The sequence below is a fragment of the Martes martes genome, assembly GCF_963455335.1.
Source record: "Martes martes genome assembly, chromosome: 1".
Classification (NCBI taxonomy): domain Eukaryota; kingdom Metazoa; phylum Chordata; class Mammalia; order Carnivora; family Mustelidae; genus Martes; species Martes martes.
The window spans coordinates 1,961,858-1,986,531 of record NC_137888.1 but is presented as its reverse complement, the minus strand read 5'-3'; the positions used below and the strand labels follow the sequence as shown (position 1 = coordinate 1,986,531).

At 63.5% G+C, this 24,674-nt stretch overlaps 1 protein-coding gene across 1 annotated transcript; it reads right to left on the bottom strand.

The window, feature by feature from the left end:
- Positions 1 to 4,297: 4,297 nt before the first annotated feature.
- DNMT3L (DNA methyltransferase 3 like) lies at positions 4,298 to 20,195 on the bottom strand (the record flags this gene model as incomplete). Its single annotated transcript, XM_080820814.1, is given in 13 exon segments — positions 4,298 to 4,323; positions 4,326 to 4,462; positions 6,535 to 6,620; positions 9,965 to 10,104; positions 10,748 to 10,823; positions 13,139 to 13,227; positions 14,250 to 14,334; positions 17,130 to 17,301; positions 18,216 to 18,328; positions 18,407 to 18,486; positions 19,281 to 19,325; positions 19,556 to 19,645; positions 20,096 to 20,195. Coding segments are annotated over 13 exon segments (1,239 nt in total).
- Between the last annotated feature and the right edge of the window lie 4,479 nt (positions 20,196 to 24,674).

Sequence of the window (24,674 nt, the reverse complement as noted above, 5' to 3'; positions counted from 1 at the left end):
GTCCGCTGATGGGGAGGCAGAGGCCGGTGCAGGGGAAGGCAGGGTGTAAGCGCGGGCCGAGCAGGGAGGGCTCCCCCGACCCCAGGCACCTCCAGCAGCCTGCCTGCGCCTCAGCAGAGACTAGCGCGCACCTGCGGCAGGCCAGGGCCTCTGTGGCGCGAGGGGTCCGCTCCGAAAACACAATCTGTGCTCCGTGGAGGTGACCTTTCCCGTGCAAACGGGAGAGGAAGCAGGGCCCGGGACGAGGGGCCGCCAAGCAGGGCGCGCAGGGAGGGGCGGGACCTGCAGGTGAAACCGGGGCGGGAGCGCGGGCCGAGGGCTCCGGGGCTTCCCCCCTCCCGGCAGGCTAGGCACTTAGGGTGTAGGATTTCAACGGGGCAAGCGGGGCTCCCTCCCCTTTAGGTGGGGAGGGCACGGCCAGGGGGCCAGGTGGGGACTCCGTTCACGTGCCCAGTGGGGGCACCGGCCGTCTGAACTTGGGGCGCCGTGACGGGGGCGGGAGACGGGGACCCAGAGGAAAGGTAAGATCCGGCTAGGGGAGCGCGGTGTGGCGGTGAACCGGGACCCGCAGGGGCTCGGGACGCTGCCTACTCCCGGGCGGAAAACCGCTGCCGTCCTAGGCCGCAGTTTGAACAAATGTAGCGGGGGACGCTTGGGGGAGGGGCGCCGGGTCAGGCCCGGTGGGTCCGGAAGGAGACGCGATGTCGGTGGCCTTGCCGACCCCGCGGCTGGCGGCGTTGGCAGCGGAGAGCCCGTCCCGAGAGGGTCCGCCCGGGCCAAATCCGCCAAATCCGCAGGAGAGGCGCATCCGTGGCCGCGGGACACCGCCACCTCCCAGCCCTCCGGGGTTCGGCCCGTCAGCAAATCCAGGGGCTCCCTCTGATTGGGCGGGGGGGGGGGCTACGCTGCACTGATTGGCCGACGCCTGGGCAGCGCTCCGCCTCCGGAGGCCCCGCGGGGAGCCCACGCAGCCCGGGGGAGGGGCAAGGGGAGGGGCGGACCCCAAGTGCGAGGGGCTTTGGGGCGCTGGGGAGGAGGCAGGGTGCGCAGTCGGTGGGTCCGGAAGCGCGACGCAGCCCGGCCTGCCCCAGGACAGCGGGGAGGGAGTGGGAGAGGGGCTCGAAGGGGTAACCTGGGGGGCTGAGGGCCGCTGGGGCTGGTGGGGAGGCCCCCCGCCCTGCTCTCCTCGCGCCAGGCCAAGTGCTGCCACCGGTCCCGTCAGGAATGAGGACTGGGACGCAGCCACGGAAGGGGCCGTTTGTTGAGGGGACTTCTAGCGAGTCGGGGCTGTGGGGGAGGGGGCGCCTCCAAGACCAGCCCGGGGCGCCTCGGGCCCGGTACATGCATGCTGGTTCCAGCCCCACTCGGCTTCCCAGGAGCTGTGTGACCTCGGGGAGTCACTTAACTCCTCTGTGCCTGCACGTTCCCGTTGGCCAAGTGGGAACAGTCATAGAGCCGCGGGTTCCCGTGCGGGGCTTGTGAGCTGATGCACGGGACGTTCCCACTGACACTGGCGCGGGGGTCACAAGTAGTTATTTTATGGAGAAGCAGACCAGGCCCCGGGGCTCCCTGAAGCGGGCAGGTTTCCCTTTCTTCCCCTTCGCGGCGACCATGTTTCCCAGGCGGTGGGAGGCCGCGGAGGGAGAATCTGCTGGAGGAACATCCAGGTGGCCCCGGGCACCAAGCGGGGGTTGCTATTTGCGCTGGGGACCAAGGTCTCAGACGTGGGAGGGAGCAGCGGGCACTTGGATGTTGAGACCCAGGCTTCCCCGCAGCGGTCCAGAGCAGCTCCCTGGGGGGCCGCACAGCCTGGACATGGGGGCAGCCTCAGCGGGGTCCCTGGTCCCAGGGAGCCCATGTGCTCTCCAGCGGGGGTGCCTGTTTCCCGGGAAGCCGGACGTCCGCACCACAAGCTTGACATCTCAAAGCAACAGAGATGCGTCGTGTCCCGGAGGCCGCCGCCTGGGATCACTCCTCCTCCGGGGTCTCCGGGCGGGCGTCTGCCGTCTTCGGCTCCTGGTGGCCCCAGGCTCTCTTGGCTTCTCTGTCTCCAGGGTCATGACCTTCCCTGAACCAGGTCAGGTCTGCCTCTGCCTCCCCTGACAAGGACCTTCGTGATCACATTTAGGGCCTCCCCAGGGTAATCCCGGACAAACTTCCCATCTGATGTCACCGTATCGGCCACATCCTTTCTGGCCACAGAAGGTGATATTCATAAGCTCCAGGGATCCGGACAGGGACAGCTTTTGGGGTCTGTGGGTGGGATTGGATACTTGGAGACTCTCAAGGCATTTGAGAGCTCAAAGTGTCAGCCTGTTGGAGCAGCTCTGGGCCCCTCCTGGGCTGCGGTCACGGTCTGGTCCAGAGCTTGGCGTCCCGGAAGGTCTTATCTGTGCTGGTCTCCGTCTGTCAGAGGGAGACGGAGAAGCAGGCTCCCCGCTGAGCGCAGAGCCCGGACGAGGCGGGGCTCGATCCCAGGAACCTCGGATCACGACGCGTCATGGACTGAGCCACTCGGGCACCCCTGGCCTCGATTTCATTACTCATCTTGCTAAATTTGCCCCTGGTCCCTAGACCTGGGACCCCACAGCCCAGGGACTGTCCTGTCCAGTTTTGAGAGAGGGTTTATGTGGACTCAGGGAGGACTTCTGTATTAGCCAGGCTTCTCTAGAGAAACAGGACCGGCAGGGTGACAGAAACCGACGGCAGGGATGGGCTCGCGGGACTACGGAGGCTCGATAAATCCGAAATGCTGGGGGCAGGCTGGGTGGCCAGAGACCCAGGGAGGAGGGGTTGCCGGAGTCCACAGGCCGTCTGCCGGAGAGGGCCCCTCTCAGAGGTCAGCCTGTTCCCCTCGGGCCTTCTCAGGTGGGCAGAGGCCCGCTGTCTCAGGCCCCCGGGCCACTGTAACAAGACCGCGCACCCCGATGGCTTCTGAATGGCAGAGACGCGCGGCCCCCAGCTCCGGAGGCTGCAAGTCCCAGGCCTGGGGCCGGCCGAGCGGGTGACAGTCCTCCTCCTGGCCACACACCTGTCGCGCACCCTCACGTGGCATCCCCATGTGGCATCCCCACACGGCACGAGGGGCAAGGGAGCTCTCTGGGCCTCTTCGATGAGGACATTCGTCCCATTCCGGAGTCACCTCCCAAAACATGTCCTGACACCACCGTCCTGGGGTTCGGACTTCAGCGTACGACTTTGGGAGGGTGCCACACACCTGCAGACCGTCTCCCCCCAACGTTGTGGAAGGTCACCTGCTCCATTCAGGGTCCACCAACTTAAACATCAACCTCATCCAAAAACACCTTTACAGAAACACCCAGAATAACATTGGAGCAAACATCTGGGCCCTGTGGCCCAGACGAGACGAAACGTAAAATTAACCCATACCGCGAATATTCTACTTCAAAATATTTTTTTAAAAAGATCTTCAGGAAGTCCAATTTTAGCCCCACTTTTCCTCCGCAAGGTGTGCACACGGCTCCCGGCACGGGCCCCGGGGTCTCCTCCCCCCTGCCTGGACGCCCGGGACAAGCGGTCTGTTACCCCGGCTAATCTGCATCCCTGGGGGGTTCCCGGGCTCATCGGGAAAGATCCCTTTGGGGTTCATGACGTGTGACTTGAAGCCAGCTCTGCGATGGGCCGGGGTGCGCAGGGATCCCGCCTTCTGTGAGCAAGTCCCTCTTGTGCGAGGGACCCCGGCGGGCTTGTGCCTTGCGCTCGGATCTGGCCTCTGGGCGGCCTGCTCTGTCCGTCTGCCCGTGCTCCCTTTGCTTGCCAAGTGTGATATTCTGTGATTTCCTGCGGCTATCGTCAGGCTGGGTGGTTTTCACGATCACGGCCAACGGCGGTCACATGCCAGCGTGGCCAAGGGCGCCCAGGGAGCGTGGGACACACCTGCTCAGGACAACGGGTCCTGCTCATCCCCCCCCCCCTCCCCGGCCCCGTCCCACAGGGTAGAGACCAACCTTACACACAGAAACACAAGAGTGTGACCCATAACCACCACAATAAATATATTTTTAACTTCTCAACCGGCCAACAGAAACATTTTCAGCAGCAAACATGCTTCGTAACGGTTGGGCGCTGGGAACGTCACCCCCACCCCACCCCGGAGAAGGGCACCGCAGGGCTGGGCCCTCATCACCACACCCAAAGGGAAGACACGTCTGTGGTAACCTTGGAAAATCCAAAATCAAGCCAATAAAATAATAATTTGAAAGGAAAAAAGAAACAATGTAAGGAAAGTTGCCTGGTTCTAGGAAAAGTCTTTTTTCTTCATAGTAAAATAAATCATTTATAAAGAGGAAGTGAGTTCTGTTGGAAATACTTGAAATATTCTCTCAGGGGGAGAAAACAGCTCTTCACCAGCTTGGCTGGTCCCTGGCCTGGGGGCTTTGTCCTCTGCCTGTCCGGAGCCAGCAGGGACGCTTCGTCGCGGGAAGCCAGGGCCGAGTGCCTGCTGCCGGGGGGAGACGGAGGCGCATCACCACCCGAGCTGCCCATGGCCCCGGGGCCGGAGCGGGGGGCCGGCGCGGGGGGCGGCACACGGGGAAGCTGGTGGTGCCCGTCCCGCTAGACGACCCAGAGGTCTCTAAGAGAAGCGTCCTTAGAACACCTGCCCATCTCCTGGGGCTCTCCCGGCCCGTGGTACACCGTGAGCGGTCCTGGCAGTAGGGGACGAGATGGCACCCCCCCCCCGCCTCCCCCAGGGAGGAGCTGGTACCCTGGCCCCGGCTCGGCAGGTCCACTTCCCGTGGGAAGAGGCCACCGCGGAGGGAACCACGCAGAAGAAAGGGCCGGACCCAGTGGGTGAGGCTGGGCAAACTGCGGCGCGCGGCCTTCCCGGGGTTTCCCCCGAGCGCCGAGCCGTCCGGAGCAGGTCCTGTAGGGTCCGGGGGCTGCAGGCGCTGGAGGCCCCGCGTGTGGGGCCGGACGCTGGGGAGACACACGCCGCCCGCCTTGCGGTTTGAGGCAGACGGCGGGGCTCGCGGCTTCCGGACGCGACAGCCGCCCCCCGCCCCTCGCGCCCCCCGTCTCGGGCTCCCAGGCACCCCACTGCCCTCGGGGAACTCTTCTGGGTTTACTCTGGGGATTAAGGCCACAAACGAGGAGCCAGAAACACAAGTGCCCGTCCCGGTCCCCTCCCCAGACGCTTCCCTGGGGCAGCCCCCGTCCGAGGGACGACCCTGGCTGTGGGCAAAATGCTTCCCCTCGCGGCGAGCGAGGCTGTCGCGCCTCTGCGGAGACGCCGTGAGCCCGAGGGAAAGCGTCCGTCCGTGCGAAGACGCTGCTTCCAGCTTTGTGTCCGGGACCCAGGAGCCCCCGTGCTTCCCCGGGCACCTGCATCTCCTCGGCACCCCCCTGCCGCCCCCAAGCCGGGGAAGAGGGGAAGGGTGCTGAGCGCGCGGGCGGGGCGGGAGGGGCGACCTGCCGGCCAAGGCTTTGGAAGACAACGTGTGGACGCGGCTTCCCCCGGGCTCAGAACCCGGTGTGGGCCTGGTGAGTGCCAGGCCGGGCGGGCTCTGCCGTGAGCGCCTGCCACACGCTACACGCCAGGGGCCGTGCTGGCACTGGGAGGTGGGTGGACAGAAGTGTCCAGAAGCTCTCAGGAAAAGACACGACTTCGCTTGGATCCTGTCAACGTCGGCTCAACACAAGGGCAGGAGCCACAAGGCATGGGGTTGGGGGAGGGGGCGGCCGTGTCCTTAGGGGCTCTGGGGCACCGTGGGCAGCTGCGCTCAGGAGCGTGAGGGCAGGCGTCCCGGGAGCAGAAAGCTGTCCAGAGCAGTGGGGCTGGGGGAGCAGGTGTGTGGGGGTGCGGGGGGCTGCGAGGCAGACGGGATGTTTGTGGGAAAGAACGGTCCCGAGAACGTTCCGGCAGCGGGGGCGGGGCACGGGGGGGCCCAGGGCGTGGCGTGTTGGAGGGACTGTTGTTCAGTACAGCCCGGAAATGCATCGTGGGTGAGCCTGTGTGAGCGAGAACGTGTGTGTGAGTGGGTGTGAGCAGGCAGGTGTGAGCGTGCGCAGGGGTGTGGATGAGTGTGCGGTGTGAGCAGACGGGCGTGGCTGTGTGGGCAGGTGTGGGTGTGGGGATGGGTGTGAGCGGGCGGGTGTGAGCGTGTGCAGGTGTGGGGTGTGTAGGGCAGGGCACAGCTCCAAGGGGCTGCGGGTGAGGCGCACGTGGCCAGGTGACGTGTGTCTGGGAGCGCGGACTCTCTTCCCGGGACTTGGGGAAGCACCGCAAAGGCCCGAGGGGAGAAGCTGGGACAGGCCCAGTGCAAGCCGCTGGGGAGAGGTCCCGTGTGGGAGCGGGTATTCCTGACCTTGGTCATGCCCTGAATTTGGGGGGTGGACCTAAGGCCCGCCAGACCCAGCCCCTGACCTGGGCACAGAGGCCGCCCGGGCAGGGCTCTGTGTTCCTTTGGTGAAACCGACCCCGTGCCAGCGCCCCCCAAGCCCCCGCACCAGTGCCCCCCCAAGCCCCCGCCAGTGCCCCCCAAGCCCCCGCGGGCCGTGGAGCGCACAGGGAACCTTCTCACAGCCGGGATGTTGCTCCACACGTGCACGGCGTCCCGGACGGCTTGGCCGCAGACGTCCTGGATGGTCACAGGGTCGACCTGTGGGGTGGGAACGTCGGCTGGGGAATCGGGGGGACGGCCTCTGCCCCCCACGGTGCCGGCAGGCCTCAGCCACCCTGGGCACCACGCGGGCCCTCCCGACTGTGTCTCCGGCCACCGGGCTTGTGTGTCCCCATCTGTTTCCCTTTATGACCTCATGAGGGAAAGAGGCTGAGATCGTGTCTCGAAACTCTTCGCGGCGGACTTCCCATTTCCTCATTCCCGGGGTTGCAGACGCAGGACCCCCTCCGCTCCAGCACAGAGGACGACCCCCTGCAGGACAGAGACGTCCTCGGTCTTGCTGCCAAGGCTGCTTTGCTTCGGGAAGGTAAAAGGCTTTGCTGGGAGAAGAGAGTTTTCTGAAGGGCTGGCCTCGGAGCTGAGGGGGCCGCCCGGATCCTGGAGCCGCTGAAGCATGGGGTGGGGGTGGGAGGGGGACGGGAGAACCACAGAAGGGAGGGGGCGTCAAGGAGAAACTGAGGCAGGAAGCCCCCTGGACCCTGGCACCCCGCAGGACACGGGCTGAGTCGGCCCGTGCACGCTGTTCTCAAGCCCATCGCCACGGACACACGGGCCTCCTCCCGCACGCAGGCTCCCGGCGGGGAGAGACACGGCGGCTGCCTGTTCCGCAGGGACAGATGTTTCTTGATTTGCCCCCCAGAACCCACCACCGGGACCTGCCCGAGCAGGCCGGGGAATGAGACTCGTGAACAGCCCTGGGAGCCCGGTTCTCTACAACACGTGCTCAGACCTCCGGGTCAGAGACGGCCCTTCTGTTCTGGACACCGAGAGCTACGAATCTTGTCTCACATCCCCTCCCGCTCCGGGCAGGGCTGGCCCCCCAGGACGGAATCCCCGAGGGGAGGCAGACCCACACAGCCCGGGCTCCTGGAGGACATAGAGACACGAGAACGAGGAAATGCCGCGCTCCAAACTGCACGTAGGTGAACAAACGTTTAACCTCAGACCCCGTCACAGGCCCCAGAAACACGGCCCTTCCGGGGACAGTCAGCGGAAGTCTCTGCTGCGGGGAGGACGCCCCGCCCGGGCCTGTCAGTGGGGACCCACCCTGGGTGTCTCCACGGGGCTCCCCCGGCTGAGAAGACTGGGTGTCGTAAGCACCGATCGCCTCGTTCTCGTTTGTCGCCCCGACGACCGTCATCGACGTGCACATTCCGTGCCTGTTTCTGTGGGTGTCTGAGACGAAGCTTTCTCTCCTTTGGAAGCCGACACACGGCTGTTGTGAATGTTTGTGTACAACACCGGTCACCCACCAGAGCGAAAAGACGGCACCACGTGCGGCACGTCTAGGTCTCCCCACCCCTGGCAGGAACACGTGTGCACGGCAAACGGGGGCTGTTAGAGAAAATGCGGGGTGCTCCCCTCCTGGCCTGCCGAATGCGTGTGCAAAACGACCAAAAGTCCGTATGTTTGCTGTCCTCTACGTGTGCCGATCACTGGTGCCCAGATCTGGAACCTGCACTTTTTGGCGGGACCCACTATTACTTATTAAAAAAAAAAATTTTTTTTTTTTAATAAATGCTGCAGGTTACGAAGCTGGTCCCGGGGGCTTTTATGCGGTGGCGTTAGACTTCCTGATGTGGAGACGTCACCACAGACGTGCAAGAAAGCAGGAGAGTCACGAGAACGCTTTGCTTCCCGCGGAAATGACGTTTAGAACCGTAATTCTCGGGAGCCGCTCTAGGAGAACGTAACTTTCCAAACCGACCTCCGAAGAGACGGAGAGCCGCGGGAGGTCGCTTTCGGCAGAAGATCCACCCCGTTTCAGCACATCGGCTGCAAGAGCCGGTCCACTCAGTCCCACGGGAGAATTCCGCTTTTCCGCTGGGTTTACAGGGCAGGTTCGGGGGACACCGGGACCAGAGCAGCTGGCTGCTCGCGCGTGTCCCGGAGGAAAGCGGTCGCCAGAATTCAGATAGACGGGAATGGAACCACACGCCCAGTGGAGCGGATTTTCCCCAGGAGCCCGCGGTTGCTTCCTCATTAGGACTCCGCCAGCCTATTGTATCCTTTCATTTGACGGAACATTTGACGGAACCCGACACTATTCCTGACGCGGTTACTCGAAAACGTGGAAATCGGGGAACCTTCTGGAAACTTCCTCAGCAGAGCGAAATACATCAATCCTGACCTAAGAGCCAGCGTCAGCTGGGCAGGGAGCGCGGGACCCATTTCTGGGACAGGCAGAGCCGGACAGGGTGTCCCGTCAACGCCGCGCTCCGACAGCGTCCGGCACGCGCCTGTACCACGGGACAAGGGCAGGGCACCGCAGGTGTGACGTCAGACGAGAAGGCGACTGCTCTCTGCAGAGGACCAGCCCAGACACCCAGGAAGTCTAACTGAGCCGGCCAGAAACTGCTGTGATCCTCAAGGTGACGCGATAAGGCCGCGGAGCCAAAGGAGCCGAAGGACAGCACAGTGAGTCGTGCACACATCCGAACCCGCCAGACGGCAACGCAGAAGGCCCGGAAAATCTCGGGGGGACCCAGGCCCCCACGCAGCAGGACCGCAAGGGAGAGTGCGCACCCCCCACGGGCCCGGGTCTCCAGCGGGGGGCCGGGGCCGGGACCGCCCCACCGGGCAGATGGTCGCGGCCGCGAGGACGACAGCCCTTGGTGCACACACGCCCCCCGGGTCCATCCCACAGATGCCCGCACACGCTCTGCATCGGTCCTTTTTTGCGACCGAGCAAAGTAAAGCCGCGCAAAACACGCTGTTGAAGCGGGGAACAAGGGCGGCCGGTCCGCAGCGGAGGGGCTCGGAGGAGCTGGTTCGGGAGAAAGCCTCCGCAGATCTGAGGCATTTGCGTAAAGCACCCCCGAGGTAGCCAGGCGAGGGGACAGGGCCCGGTGGCCAGGAGCTTTCCACTGTGAGCGTGGGGGGGTCGTCCTGAGAGGGGATGCCAGGCCCCAAGGGTGTCCTGTCCCAGGGGGCAGAGCCGGGAGGGCCCTGGCCAGGGGAGCCCAGGACGGCTGCTCTCAGGGTCAGAATTCGGGGGGCGGAGAGAACACCCAAGGCTGTTGGCGCCCAGAGACCGAAGGCCCGTGTGGTTCTGTGCACACGCGTGGCATGTGCCGCGTGCACGGTGTCTGGAGGTGTTTCTGGGCACGAACGGGAGCCCCACGCTGGCGTGTGCGGAAGGACGTGCAGGAACCGTGCGCCGCGGGACGCCCTCCGAGGCCGCCGCGGGGTCTGTGCCTCGGGAGAGCAGCGGGCCCTCGTGAGCCCCGAGAAGGGGAGGCTCCGGGTGGGGCCGTGAGCCCTGCCGTGCCCGGGGAGGCCTCCCTGACCCGCCCCGACCCCTCCCGGACTGCGGCTCGTACCTCCAGGAAGCGAGTGGCCACGCGCCGGTCATCTTGGCTCAGCACCAGATTGTCCACGAACATCCAGAAGAAGGGCTGCCGGCGGCCTGGGCTGGGCCTGGCGTACTGCAGGACGCGGTGGAACTGGAACAGGTACCACGCTGGGGGTGCGCGGGGTGGGGGGGAGCGTGCCCGGTGAGGGGGCGGCACGGTGGAGGGGGAGGCTGAGGGGCCGGGGGGCTGTGCGGGTGTGGGGAGGGTGGGCAGGTGTGGGGAGGGGGGGGCTGAGGGGCCGGGGAGGCAGGGGTGACTGTGGGAAGGCCATTCCGGTGTGGCTGGCCTGGCCCGGGCCCCCACGTGCTTCCCAGGGCAGGCCTGTCCCCTCCAGAGGGACTGAGCCTCAAGGGCCCTGGGGTCCGTGTGGCCCCGGGCGCCGACCCCAGCCTCCCCCAGCGCGCCCGCATCAGGAAGGGACCGAGGCACTTAAAACGGCGCAGAGCGAGTGGTGCCCGCGGGCAAAGTGCTTGTCTGTGTCCTCCCGAGAGTCTGTCCACCCCCGCAGAGCACGTGCGACAGGGACACGCAGCACGGCAGGCGGGGGCCGGGCAGCTTCCGGGGTGACGGGTCCCCCACCGCCGCTGTCCGGTGCAGTGTGGCTTCCTGTGGCTCAAACCCACCGGACTGTACCCGCCAAGGGGGCGGGCCGCTCGTGCGGGGGAGGCCGGGGGACGGCGGTTTGTAGGCACGCAGGCTGCTGCCGTCGCTCGGGTGCAGGAGGGTGGGGACAAGAGGGCCGTGTCTCACCTGGCGGGTGGTCACAGGCCTGGCCGACGGGGGGTGTGGCGCCATACACGAGGTCAAACGGGCCCCATGCTTCCACCTGTCGGAGACGGGCACACTGCCGACGGCCACCAGGACAGCCCCGTCCCGCCACAGGCTCGCAGAGCCCAAGTGCCCCCACAGTAGCGGGCACCCATGCGTCCAGGTGGGTGGCTTGCGATGAGGTCGAGCCCCCACAGGGCCCCGGTGGGACAGTGAGGCCCACCAGGTCAGACCCGCCACGGCGGTTCTCGGTGGCCCCTGGCCTCGGGGACACAAGGAGCCCAGCCTCTGTCCTCTGAGGAGAGGCCAGCCCCCGTAAGGCACGTGGGGTCTGAGGTGATCCCTCTGTGTCTTACAGAACCGCCCCGGGAAGGTCGGCACAGTGACTGGCTGGGATTGACACGGGTTCTGTGCGTGCCCCTGACGTGACAGCCGGTGGCCGGGAGCTGACCGCTGGCCACCACCTTCCGCGCCAGCTGTCAGCAGCCATCAGCCGGCCCTGCAGGCCCACGGAAAAAGACAAAATCCACCCCCACTCACGCCCGGGCAGACAACAGAAGGACGCTCTTCAACCACAGGGACCCAAGGACCCCTCTCCGGGGGCCTGAGGGATTCCCGCTAATGACAGTTCTAGGTCTGTCATTCTACTAAATAAAGAAGTTAACGAGAGACCCAGATACCTGATGCCTGGTTTTCTGACCGCCCCGAGCTGCTAACCAAGAGCCCACATCCCGTGGGATGCCCCCAATCCCTACGTCCCCTCCAGCCTGTCCCCGTGTCCCCCCCAGGGCTAATAACGCTCAGTGTACCCCTGGGGGCGTCTGGCCGCTGGGCTCAGGGACGGCAGGGGTGTCTGCACAGAGGAGAGGGTGTCAGGGGCGAGGCGCTGAGGGTGGGCTGACGGTCCCAACAGTCAGCCACTCGCTCCCAGAACCTGGGGCAGCGAAGTTTCGCACAGAGAAAAACCGAGTCTAAGCGAGGACCCCAGGTCCCCCACAGCTGCCGGCCCCCCTCCAGCCTGGACCAGAGCCCCACCGCCCGGGAAACCCGCAGCAGGTGCAGGTGGGGACCACCGCTCCCCACCTCTAGGAGGGGCTGCCAACAGCGTGGCCCGCGTCACAGGCCTCGCGAAAGGAAGTGAGGCCGGAGGGGTGGCGTGGGGCGCTGAGGGACGCCACGCACCCCTGAGTCGGGCTTGCTGGAACAGGTGTCCCCGGGGCTACGGAGAGAACGCAGGTTTCCAGTCCTGCATCAGAAATGCTGCCACATGTCACTGATCGCAGGCGTCACGGAACTATCCATGAGGCCACAGAAGGTGGGTGTCCCGCCTCGTTCCCAACCGCAGGGAGAGAGGGTGTCTGCGAGCTGTAGCTGGTGGGAGGGAGATGTCCCGGGCAGGGGAGGCCTCGTGTCACCCGCCTGTCCCACGCCCTGTCCTTACCCTTGAAGGAGGACCCTGACCTGGGGTCTGGGAGCAGCATCACGCAGGGACGGGCTTCAGAGAGGCCCCACGGGGGGGTCGTCTAAAGGGGACGGGGTGAGGGCAGATGGGGGTCTTGGAGGAGGCCCACGGTCACGACGTTTAAGGGTGTGGGGCTCAAGTGTGCCCCACGAAGAGACCGCACCAGCTTTGGGGCAGGGGAGCCCGGGGTGCGACGAGGCTGCCCGGCTTCCCCAGGCGCAGCCAGAGAGGAGGGCCAGCCCCTCGGACCACCGGCTCCGGGTCTGACGGGGGGCAGAGCCGTGGGGCAGGGAGAGCACAACCCCACGTGGGCCCCTCCTCGTGGCCAGCCGCCCCCTTCAGCAGCCGGCACTCCCGGCCCAGACGCCCTGCCCACGGTTGGTGGCTCTCAGCCCCCTCTCCTGCCCTGGAGATCGACAGACCAGGTCCTCCTGCCCCGGGGCCACCAGGGGAGGCTGCCCAGCCCCCTCCCGTCAGCCGCAAAGGGCTGCTGGCAGAGCCGGGCCTCCTGAGTCATCTCGAGGCACTTCCTCCCAGGCTGCTGTCCCAGCCAGCAACAGACAGCCTTCGAGGGAGCCAGAACACTCCGTCACCGTGTTCAGAGAGTGCCCCAGTGACGGGCTGCTGGGTTCCAGACTTTCTCTGAGAACCCGGGCAGGGCTGGAGCCCGCTGTCTGGGCCGCGCCGTCCCCAGTGCCAGGAGCGACCCCTGGGATCTCCGCGCCTCGGCGGGGACGTCGGGCCCACGGCTCTGCTCTGGGCTGTGGGCAGCATGGGGCCCACAAACACGGCCCTCTCCTCTCTCCCCTGCCTTCAGGGTGCCATCCCTGCCACCCCCCGCCCCCCCTACCCCTGGATCTCCCGCACACCCGCGCTCGTCCTGGCACCTGGAGGCACTTGGCAGTACTTACGTCCTTCCTCACGACATCTGTGACATCGTCCAGGTGCTTCGGTCCCCCCGGGGCGGAACCACCCTCCAGGAAGCCCAGGCTCACGAGCTCTGCGCGGGGAGACACAAGGAGGGCACGGAAGGGCCGGTGCGTGACCCCCGCAGAACGCAACGGCCAACGGCTGATCCGAAAACACGAGCAAACGCTCGCTGGTTCCCGAGCTGACGGGGGCTGAGGACGACGCTGTGTGCGACGTCACACACCAAGCCACCACCTCCCCCCCCCACCCCGGGTGCTGATTTAAGAAAGTCAAAGGATTTGTTGCAAAACCAGGCCTCCTGGGGCCGTGGTGTCAGGCTCTGGGTCAGGAAACCCGCCAGGCCGTGGTGTTCCAGCTGGCGTCACCCGGCCAGGCTGTGGGACACGTGGGCGTGCTGGCGGGAGCCCTCTGCTTGCGGCTGGGAAGAGGATCCAGAAAGGATCTCACTGACTAGACAGAGGGAAGCAGCCTGGGGCGGGGGCGGTGACTCCCGGCTCCTTCCGCCGGCCGCTGCCCGCTCTGGCCCCAGGCCCCTGGTCCGCAGCGTGGTGCCCACAGGCCGCGCTGGCCGCGGTGCGCAAGGCCCAGAGCACAGGGCCCGGAATGGAATGAATGAAGCCCCCGATTCCATTTGGCCAGAGACTAAGAAGTGTTTTCGTGGGTTCCTCTTGCGACTACTGGGCCCAGGAGAATCCAGAGAATTTCCAAAGGCGCCAGCAGGTGGGGGTCAATGCGGGGCCTGGGGGGCAGGGGCAGGACCCCCCAGCAAGGCTGGAAGGCATCACATGGCGGGCAAGCGGGGGGTCTGGGCAGAGAGGGAGAGGTGGGCAGCCCTGTGGGGCGGTCAGGCACGCGGCTAGGTCCGGAGTGGACTTCGTGTTTGGTGGCCGTGGGCGGGCCCCTCTCGGAGGACTGCCCGGCCCCACGTTGTGACACTTCACACCCAGGCTCGCTTCCTGCGTGTTGTCTCCGAGGAGGGAGCCCCGGGCTCCTCACCCACCCTGCCCGCCCGCCTGCCCCCGACCCTCAGGGAACATTCTCGAGTCCCGTCCCCGTCCCCGGGGCAGGACCCCCAGGCCTCACTACACTCACCTCTCCTGATGTCCCCAAAGAGGGACAGCACCCGGACTGGCTCTCTCTTCCACACGGGCACCGTTTTATACGTCTCCAGCGAATTCTATTAAAAACACGGTTCTCAGGGGGGCGGTCGCAGAGCCCGTGAGGCACGAGGAAAAGTCCTTCTGGTCCAGCAGAGGCATTTCCCGACCAAAGGAGACACCCCTGAACGCGCCTCCAGCCCAGGCTGGCCCCGCCCCCGCCCCCAGGCGGCCTCTGAGGCTGAGCTCTCCAGCCCTGCCCCCGCGGGGTCATCTCAAGCACGGAAAAGGCAGGAGCGAGGGACTTTTCCTGATGGTGGAGGAAGGAAATTCTATCCCGAGAGAAAGCACTTCCTCTGGGCTTCTTGGGGGATCCTGAGTGGGTACAACAGTGGGATTCCCCGACTCCTCTCCTTCCCCATGTGGGCTCTCCATGTGGTCCCCGAGCCACGGGGCAGCTCTGTGAGCTCCCAGCTGAGGACAAAGGACAGGAGAGCTCGTGGAGGACACCCACCTGCCCCTTTCAGGGCGCCCGCTTGTGCATCAAACACCCCAGAGCCCCTCCCTCCAGGAGGATGCACTTGGGGGTTCCTGGTCTCCCACGAACAGGGCATCAAGCTGCCATCTGGCAGAGCCCGGGCCTGAGCAGGTGACCCGGAACCACACGGGGAAGGGTCTGCCCGGGGCTGGAGCCGATGGGGGGGGCTGGCGAGTTCGGAGGTGCGTGTGAGGAGGGCAGTGGCTCTGATGGACCCTGGGGGTGTCCTGGTCCCCTGCTGCAGCTGTGGGGGTAGGGAGCTCCTTCCTCCTGCCCCCCCCCATCCTGACAGCACTTCTAACACCAACTTCATTTCCTTTCCGAGGGGAACTTCCCGCAGCTGACAAGCGTGGTGTCTGTCTGCACGGGGATGGACTGCACTGATGGGGTGGGAAGAAGGTTCTACGAGGATCGTGTGCACTTCCGTTTCCACCAAGCACCATAAGGCCCGTCAGGCATGGAACACAAGCTGTCCAGTCTCCCGGGCAGTGCCAGGCGCCTGACAGGCCCACCCTGTGCCCAGGTGACCGGCAAGGAGGTGCAGGTGTTCCCAGAACTGTCGTGGCCGAGCAACTGGGTAAGGGTGCCCCGGGCCAGCACTGGGTCCCAGGACGGAGGGGAGCCCGCAGAGGGAGGGAAGCACCCCAGGGTCGGCACATGCTCGCTCCCAGCCTGCTGGCACCCCCAGCCCTGCCCGTGAGACTGTGGCTCTGGCACATCCTGGGGGGTGGTGGGCAGTCCTGTCATCCCACCCGCTTCCCACCACACAGCAGCCGCCCCAGAAAGTCTGCTCCACAGAGCTGGGGGTCTGCCCTCTTCCCACGTCCACGGGGTGAGTCTTGCTGGGTAAGAAGACTCTGCCCAGGGGCGCCTGGGGGGCTCCGTGGGTTAAAGCCTCTGCCTTCGGCTCAGGTCATGATCCCAGGGTCCTGGGATCGAGCCCCACATCGGGCTCTCTGCTCGGCGGGGAGCCTGCTTCCTCCTCTCTCTCTCCCTGCCTACTTGTGATCTCAGTCTGTCAAATAAATAAAAAAAATATTAAAAAAAAAAAAAAGAAGACTGCCCAACCTCCAGAAGAAGCCGGAGTCTGGGGGGGAGCCAGAGTCTGCGGGGGGAGCCGGAGTCTGGGGGCGGAGCCGGAGTCTGGGCGGGGAGCCGGAGTCTGGGGGGGGAGCCGGAGTCTGGGGGCGGAGCCGGAGTCTGGGGGGGGAGTCGGAGTCTGGGGGGGAGCTGGAGTCTGGGGGCGGAGCCGGAGTCTGGGGTGGGAGCCGGAGTCTGGGGGCGGAGCCGGAGTCTGGGGGGGGAGCCGGAGGCTGGGGGGGAGCCCGAGGCTGGGGGGCAGCCGGAGGCTGAGAGGGAGCGGAAGGCTGGGGGAGCTGGAGGGGTGCCCGGTTTTGGCAGATCTGGGTGTGGGTCGCTTGCTGTCCCTGCTTGCTCCCCCAGGGCGACCACGCTTCTGTCCTAGCTTCCTGGGGCTGCCGTAACACGAAATACAAACTGCGGCCTAAAAGCACTCCTCTGTGTTTGCTCTGGAGACCCAGAAGCCCCAAGTCCGGGTGCAGCTGGTCTGGCTCCCTCGAGGGACCCCGAGGGAGGTCCTCCTGCCCAGCGTCCCTGTGGTCCCTGTGCCGGCAAGAGCTCCTTGGCTGGCAGATTGTCCCTCCCAGCGCTCTCCCGTGGTCACGTGCCTGGCTTCCCTCTGGGCGTCTCCATCCCTGTCTCCGAGGACACCTGTCACGCCTCGCAGGTGCTCCCCAAGCGGGATGGTCTCAGCCAGAGACCCGGGGACCCGGAGCTAAATCGCCCCCACAGAGACCCCAGTTCCAACATCGGCCCCAGTCCCAGGAACCAAGGGCTAGGACTCGGAAGACGCAGCTCAACTCACTCGGATGAACCCACAGCTCCTGCCTAGCTCACGGCTCCTGGCCTCTACCCTCGAGACGTCCCGCGTCCATGCCGTGTCCGTGAGCCGTCTGTGCCCCACGGCGCTCGTCCGTGCCTATGCCCGCCGCCTCGGGGTTTGCTCCCGTTCGCCGGACTCGGGGCGCACCTCTGCTGAGCCCCAGTCCCACCTGCCGCGAATGCTCACTCCCTGGCTTGCAGGAAGCGCGCCCGCCAAACCCCGGGGCTCCCCCGCCTAGCGGGGCGCGCCCTCGGGGAGGAAAATGAGGCAAGAGCATTTGCTTCACGCCTGTTTCGTCATCAGCTCTCAGCGACTGGTCACAGAGAAACGTGACCGTCAGGGCCCCGCGCTCCGCCATCAGTCCCGGAAGCCCAGTCCCAGCCTCCCCCAGCCCCCTCCCCCGCCCCTGCCCCCGCCCCCTCGCTGCCCCTCACCGACTCCCGGTCACAGAAGGCCTTCAGCCCGCCCCGCCACTTCTGCCGCCTCCGGAGAAGCCCGCTGCGGGGGAAGGGCAGGCACAGGAAGCACACCCAGTTGCTCATGGCCTGCACCCTCCCCGACGTCCCGGGGCCCACCAGCGTGTCCACACACTCGAAGCAGTAGCATCTAGAGTCAAACAGTCACGGTCACGGGCGCAGCCTTCCCTCGGCCACCAGGCAGCCGGGAGCCGGCTCTGGCTTCGGAGCGAGAGAGAAGCCACCCTCATGCTCCCGGGGGGCAGGGGTGAGGGTACGCTGTCCCTGGAACGGGGCCCGGTCCCTCCTGGGGACCTAGAGCGACAGAAGCAAGCGTCTGCAGACGACAGCGGTGCGGGGGGGGGGGGGATGGCGATTTTCCGGCAGATTCCGCAGAATCCGCTCCGGCCGTGGGAAGTCAGGGTCTCCCAGCCAACCCGAGGGCGAGGACACCAGCTGCAGGTGGGAGGGAGACGGAAGTACAGTGGCCCAGGGGAGGACCGCAGCTGGGGCGCGGGCGGCCCCTGCCTGGCCCGGAGCCTGACCGCCCGTCCCCGGGGAGCGGGTGTGCGTCACTTCCCCGCTCATGACTGAGGCTGCCGCAGGCCTTGGCACTGACTACAGAGAAGAGAAAAATCAGGGACGCAAATCTTCTGACACCCCACCGCCCCCGTGTCAAGGCTCCACACCAAACAGGACACTGGGGCTGGAGACGGAAATCGTCTCAGGGGCACGTCCCCCCACACTCTGGCTGAGGTGCCCAGAGGCTGGGCGAGCCCTAGATGGTGGGCAGGGCCTCACCGACCCGCCTTCCCCCTGGCTCTGAGCGCCCCCCATGCTGAGACCCCCTCCCAGCAACCCCCCACCGAGACTGAGCCCCGCCCCGGCTCTGAGCCACCTGCTGCGCAGAGGCCCCCCCTCCCGGGAAAAAGCACCCCTCTCTGAGCTCCCCCACAGAGCCCCCCCACAGAGCCACACCCCCGCTGAGTCCCGCCCCCCCAAGCCCCCCTCCCCCTTCCCCCCACCCCCCTCCCCCCCAGGGCTGAGCCCCGCCCCCAGCCTCACCGGGTGCAGTCGGGGTTCTCACAGATGAGCAGGGTCTCCCCGGCGCAGCAGATAGAGCAGTAGGACTGGTACCCGTCGTCATCGTACAGGAAGAGACAGTCCAGAAACTTGTCCTTGGAGAGGGCAGAGCCGGACTGGCACCTCCCCGGCCCCGAGGCCCCCAGCAAGGCCCCCCTCGGCTCCCCGCTTACCTTGCACGGAGCGCACATGCCGCCCTCAAACAGCGGGTGCTGCGTGTGCACCCGGAAGCTCCCGCAGCAGATGCACACGTCTGAGCGCACGGCCGTCGCACCGGGGGTCGTGGCGCCGGCAAACGAGCGACACACTTAGCAACGGCGGAACACGAGGAGGGCAAGGCCCGCGCACGGAGAGCCGCCCCTGCTCCAGGACCCCCCTAGCCGGTGCACACACCCCTCTCAGAGTCCCAGCTGGCTTTTCTGGTCTGGGTTCTTTTGTTTACAAAGATTGATAAACGGACCCTAAAACGCATATGAGAGGCGTGGGTGGCTCCTTGGGTCAGCGACTGACCCCTGATTTTGGCCTGGGTCAGGTCACGACCTCAGAGCGACCCGTCTCGGGCTCTGTGCAGGGCACCGGTAGGCTTCAGATCCTCCCTCCTTCGGTCTGCCCCTCCTCCCTGCCCCGTCCCCCCTCCCCTGCCCGGTCCCCCCTCCCCTGCACGTGCGCGCGCTCTCTCTCCAACAAACAAATCTTTAGAAAATGCATCTGGAAACGCAAGGGATCAAGAACAGGCAAACCCACAGAGAAACACAGAAAAGCAAAGGAGGTTCATGGTTGCCTAATGCTGAAAAGGGGAGGCAGTACCCCAGGTGGGGTCCTGGGTTTCTTTTCGGGGGAATGAAAAGTGAAGTGAAAATCTCCACTGTGGGGAAGGTTGCGTAACTCCGGGACTGTACTGGGGGACCCTGGAACGAAGCTTTGGGGCCCTGGGGTGGGTGCGGGGAGAGGAGCACGACCCCCGCAACGGCCACGGCCTTCTCCGTGGCGCCGAGCGAGGCTGGCGGCCGCTGGCTGACCTTGCCCTCTCCCCCGGCCAGGGCTCACCTTCTATGTCTCTCTGGTTCACCTTGATTTCATATGCAAGAAGCTCTGAAAAAGGAAACAAGAAGGGGACCGTTCCCTCTCCTCCCTTCCCCTCATGTAAACGTGGCCAAGTGTCACAGGGTGACCTGCTGTCACGGGAACCGAGGGGCGGGGGGGGGTGTGCCCTCGCGCCTCTGCCAGGCATATGAATATTCCAGAAGCCTGGCGCCTTAGACGTGGCCCAGGCCTGGGGCTGGCATCCTCGGGGATGGACCCGTACTCGAACGAGCCCTCACCTCTGCAGGGCGCGGGGGAAGCCGGCGCGGACAGCTCGCTGGAGCCCACCAGGATGACATCCGTGCTCTGCTCCGTGTCCGGCTCCAGGACTGGGACAACCACATGGAGACCGCGCCGGGAAACAGGACACGGACAGAGGGAGAAAACGGCCGGTGGGCCTCGGCCTGAGAACCCTGGCTCCCAGCATGGGGGACGCACCTGATCACCCAGCTTGGGCCCCCCCTACGGTGCTGCCTACCCCTCCTGAGCCAGCATCGCAGGCCAGGAAGACCCGTGGGGAGCGCCAGTCACGCCCGCAGGCTCGGTGTGTCCCCTGTGGGCTGTCCCTCCCAGCCCAGGGCCCCGCCACCGTGTAGGGCCCGGTGGGCTTCTCTCCACAAAGGGGAGGGCCGGGGCCCTGAGGTGTGCTGGAGGGCCCCAGGTTCACCCCCAGCTGTGGGTCCCTCCGACACGCCCGTGATCTCTCCTCCCACGGTGTCCCCCAGACCCCCTCCTGTGGTGTCCCCCGACGACACCCCCAGTGCAGGAGAAGGGCTCACGGATCTCGCAGGTGGCCTGCCACGGCTCCTCGGGGGGCGGCTCCGGGTCGGAGCGGCCCAGGGCCTCCACACTCGGGGTCCCCTCGGGCGAGAGAGCCATGACACCGTGACGGGGGGCTTCCCAGAAAACGCCTGCGGTGGGAGAAGTGGGGGCCAGGGGAGTGGACCGGCAGGAGAGCAAGGCGGGGGGTGCGCGCAGGGTTCCCACGTGACGCCTGACGTGCGGGGGCGGGGGGGCTGAGGGGTGAGGAAACCCTCACTGCCAGGGGGTGCTGGGTGGAAGGGTAGAGGGCTCATGCGCGGGGGAGGGGGGGCGCTCATCCTGGGTGGGGGTTGGGGGTGAGTGGGGGAGGGGGGAGGACCGCCCTCAGGATGGGTGGGGTCAAGAGCCCACTTCTGGGAGGAGGGGGGCGGAGTTGGGGGGCAGCTAGGGAGCTGGGTGGGGGAGGGGTTCTGGGGGCGGGGCTTGGGGGCTCAGTGCTCTGGGCTGGGGTGGAGGCGGGGCTCCGGCAGGGGAGGGCAGGAGGGGTTGGGGGTCAGGGTGAGGGAGTTCTGCGCTGGCTTGGGTAGCTGGGGGGGTGGCTTCCAGAGTGGGGCTGAGGAAAAAGGAGCCGGGGGCATTTGCTGCGGGTGGGATGGGCCCAGGGACAGCGGGTGGGGAGCCGTGGTTGGGGGGGGGACACCTTTGGGCCCTCCTGGGGACTCTGCACGGGCCCAGCCTCCGGACGGTTACAGGGCTGGGCAGATGTTGGGGTGATACCGGGGGAGGGGGCAGTAACTCCCTTTCCCCCAGCTCGGATGTGGGCCCAGTGACTTTCTGGTGAAGAGTGTAGAGTGCTGGTGGGGGGTGATTCTGCACGGACCCCCGCCTCTGCTGGGCCACCCGGCTTGACTTCCTCAGTGACAAGGAGGGCGCTCCCGCTCTGGGGTCTCCCGACAGCCCACGACAGCCCACGAGCTCTAGTCTCTCGACCGTGAGGACATCCGCGGAAGATTCCAGTAGAGGGACTTTCTGCAAGGTCCCGCCCAGGCGTTCTCCGGACGGCCAAGGTCCTCAGCAGAGGCTAAGGACGTCCAAAACACGGTCACAGCCAAGAGGGGCCCAGGGAGACCTGCGACGGAGCAGTCCCGCGGGGTCTCGGGAGGGAAAAGGACGGGAGGGAAACCGGAGGAAACGGGAGAGCCCCGCGGCCGGTTCGCGTGGTGACCGTGTGTCAGCGGCGCTCGACCGTGGGGACAGACCTCCACCGGCCAGGCTGTCGCCCGATGACACAGGAGAACGGGGCAGCTGTGGGAAGCTGGGACTGCGAGCTCGGCAAGCTGTCTGTAAAGGAGAAAGCACAGAACCCGCTGGAATTATTACTGTTGTTTAACGACGCGGTGCGGTGCGTTCTCACGACTTGCTTGTCTTGTACCCGGAACGGTGTGTCTTTTGACCACCTCCACGCATCTCGTCCCCCGGCCCCTCGTCCTCCACCTCCAGCGACCACCAGCCTGTTCTCTGCGGCCCTGAGCGCAGGGTGTGTGTGCGTGTGTGCGTGTGCGCGTGTGCGTGTGTGCGCGTGTGCGTTTCGATTCCACACCTAAGAGAGGTCGTATGCGGAAGGCAATTACAGGGTTTCACTCCTGTGTAGAATTTAAGAAAAAAACAAAACAAAACAGAGGAACGCAGGGGAAGAGAAAGGAGGGGAAATAAACTTAAGACCAAACAGAGAGAGGCAACTCAAAGAGATGCTAAACTCTGGGAAATAAGCAAGGTCGCCGGAGGGGAGGGGGCGGGGGGGGTGGTGACTGGGGGACGGGCAGGAAGGAGGGCTCGCGATGGGACGAGCCTGGGTGTTGTTGGCCGCTGACGAGTCACCAAACTCTACCTCTGAAACTAGGTAATACACTCTGTGTGAATTGAATTTAAATTAATTTAGGTAAAACAAAAAAGAGATCCTATGGGGTTTGTCTTTCTGTCTGACTGATCCCACTCGGCATAACGTCCTCAAGGTCCTTCCATGTTGCAAATGGCAAGATTTCCTTCTTTTTAGGGCACACGGTAGCCCTGTCCGCACGCCGTGTGTTTTCTCTCCATCCTCCCACCAACACTTAGGTGGTTTCCAGGTCTGGGCTGTTGCGCACCACGCCGCAGTGAGCACGGGGGTGCACGTCGCTTTTTGAGTCAGTGTTTTTGTTTTCTTTTGATTGCTGAAGTGCGATTGCTGGGTCGTAGGGCGGCTCTAGTCTCAACTTTCTGAGGACCCTCCACGCTGGTTTCCAGAGCGGCTGCCCCAGCTTGCGTTCCCACCAGCAGGAGGAGGACTCCCCTTTCTCTGCATTCTTGTCTTTTTGATCCTGGCCGCACTAACAGGTGCAAGTTGGTCTCATTGTGGTTTTGATTTGCATTTCCCTGACTCGTGATAGTGAGCACCCTTCTATGTGCCTGTGGGACATCTGTCGGTCTTGTTTGGATAAAAGAGGCCCTATGCAGTCTTTGCCTTTGTTTCCTTCACCTTTGGAGACATACCTTGAAAGAAGTTGCTGTGGCTGATGTCAAAGAGGTTACTGCCTATGTTCTCCTCGAGGATTCTGATGGGTTCCTGTCTCACGTTGAGGTCTTTTATCCATTTCGAGTTTATCTTTGTGTACGGTGTAAGAGAATGGTCAAGCTTCATTCTTCCACATATAGCTGTCCAGTTTTCCCAGGACCATTTATTGAAGAGACTGTCTTTTTTCCACTGGATATTTTTTCCTGTTTTGTCGAAGATTATTTGACCATAGAGTTGAGGGTCCATATCTGGGCTCCCTACTCTGTTCCACTGGTCCATGTGTCTGTTTTTATGCCAGTACCATGCTGTCTTGGTGATCACAGCTTTGTAGTAAAGCTTGAAATCAGGTAACGTGATGCCGCCAGTTTTATTTTTGTTTTTCAACATTTCCTTAGCAATTCGGGGTCTCTTCTGATTCCATACAAATTTTAGTATTATTTGCTCCAGCTCTTTGAAAAATACTGGTGGAATTTTGATCGGAATGGCGTTAAAAGTATAGATTGCTCTGGGCAGTATAGAAGCTTCTGCACAGCAAAAGAAACAGTCAACCAAACAAAGCGGCAACCCACGGAATGGGAGAAGATATTTGCAAATGACAGTACAGACAAAAGGTTGATATCCAGGATCTATAAAGAACTCCTCAAACTCAACACACACAAAACAGTTGATCATATTAAAAAATGGGCAGAAGATATGAACAGACACTTCTCCAATGAAGACATACAAATGGCTACCAGACACATGAAAAAATGTTCATCATCACTAGCCATCAGGGAGATTCAAATCAAAACCACATTGAGATACCACCTTACACCAGTTAGAATGGCCAAAATTAGCAAGACAGGAAACAACGTGTGTTGGAGAGGATGTGGAGAAAGGGGAACCCTCTTACACTGTTGCTGGGAATGCAAACTGGTGCAGCCACTTTGGAGAACAGTGTGGAGATTCCTCAGGAAATTAAAAATAGAGCTTCCCTATGACCCTGCAATTGCACTGCTGGGTATTTACCCCAAAGATACAGATGTAGTGAAAAGAAGGGCCATCTGTACCCCAATGTTTATAGCAGCAATGGCCACCGTCGCCAAACTGTGGAAAGAACCAAGATGCCCTTTGACGGATGAATGGATAAGGAAGATGTGGTCCATATACACTATGGAGTATTATGCCTCTATCAGAAAGGACGAATACCCAACTTTTGTAGCAACATGGGCGGAACTGGAGGAGATTATGCTGAGTGAAATAAGTCAAGCAGAGAGAGTCAAGTATCATATGGTTTCACTTATTTGTGGAGCATAACAAATAACATGGAGGACAAGGGTAGATGGAGAGGAGAAGGGAGTTGAGGGAAATTGGAAGGGGAGGTGAACCATGAGATACTATGGACTCTGAAAAACAACCTGAGGGTTTTGAAGGGGCAGGGGTGGGAGGGTGGGGGAACCGGGTGGTGGGTATTAGGGAGGGCACGGATTGCATGGAGCACTGGGTGTGGCGAAAAAACAATGAATACTGTTACGCTGAAAATAAATAAAAAATTTAATTTAAAAAAAACTTTGTAAGTCAAGAAACAATAAAAGTTAAAAATATGTTTATTAAAAAAAAAAAAGAGGCCCTATGCAGGTCTGCCGCCCGTTTTTTAATGGGATTGCTTGTTTTACAGGTATTGTGTTATATGTGTCCCTTGTCTGTTTTGAACATTGACACCTTATCAGATAGGAAATTTACAAATTTGGAGTTTTAGGGTTTCGGTTCTTAACGTTCAAGTCTTTAACCCGTTTTTGAGTTTATCGTTCTGTGTGGTGGAAGAAAGTGGCCCAGTTTAATTCTTTTTCATGAGGCTGACCAGTGTCCCCAACACCATTGATAAGAGAGACTGTCCTTTTCCCATTGTATATTCTTGGCTCCTTGGTCATAAACTAATTGGCCACACACCCACGGGTTTACTTCTGGGCTGTCTGTTCTACGTGTGTCTGCCGATCTGCGTGTCTGTTTTATGTGGCTCTCGCACCGTTCTAAGTATCAGAGCTCTGCGATACAGTTTGAAATCA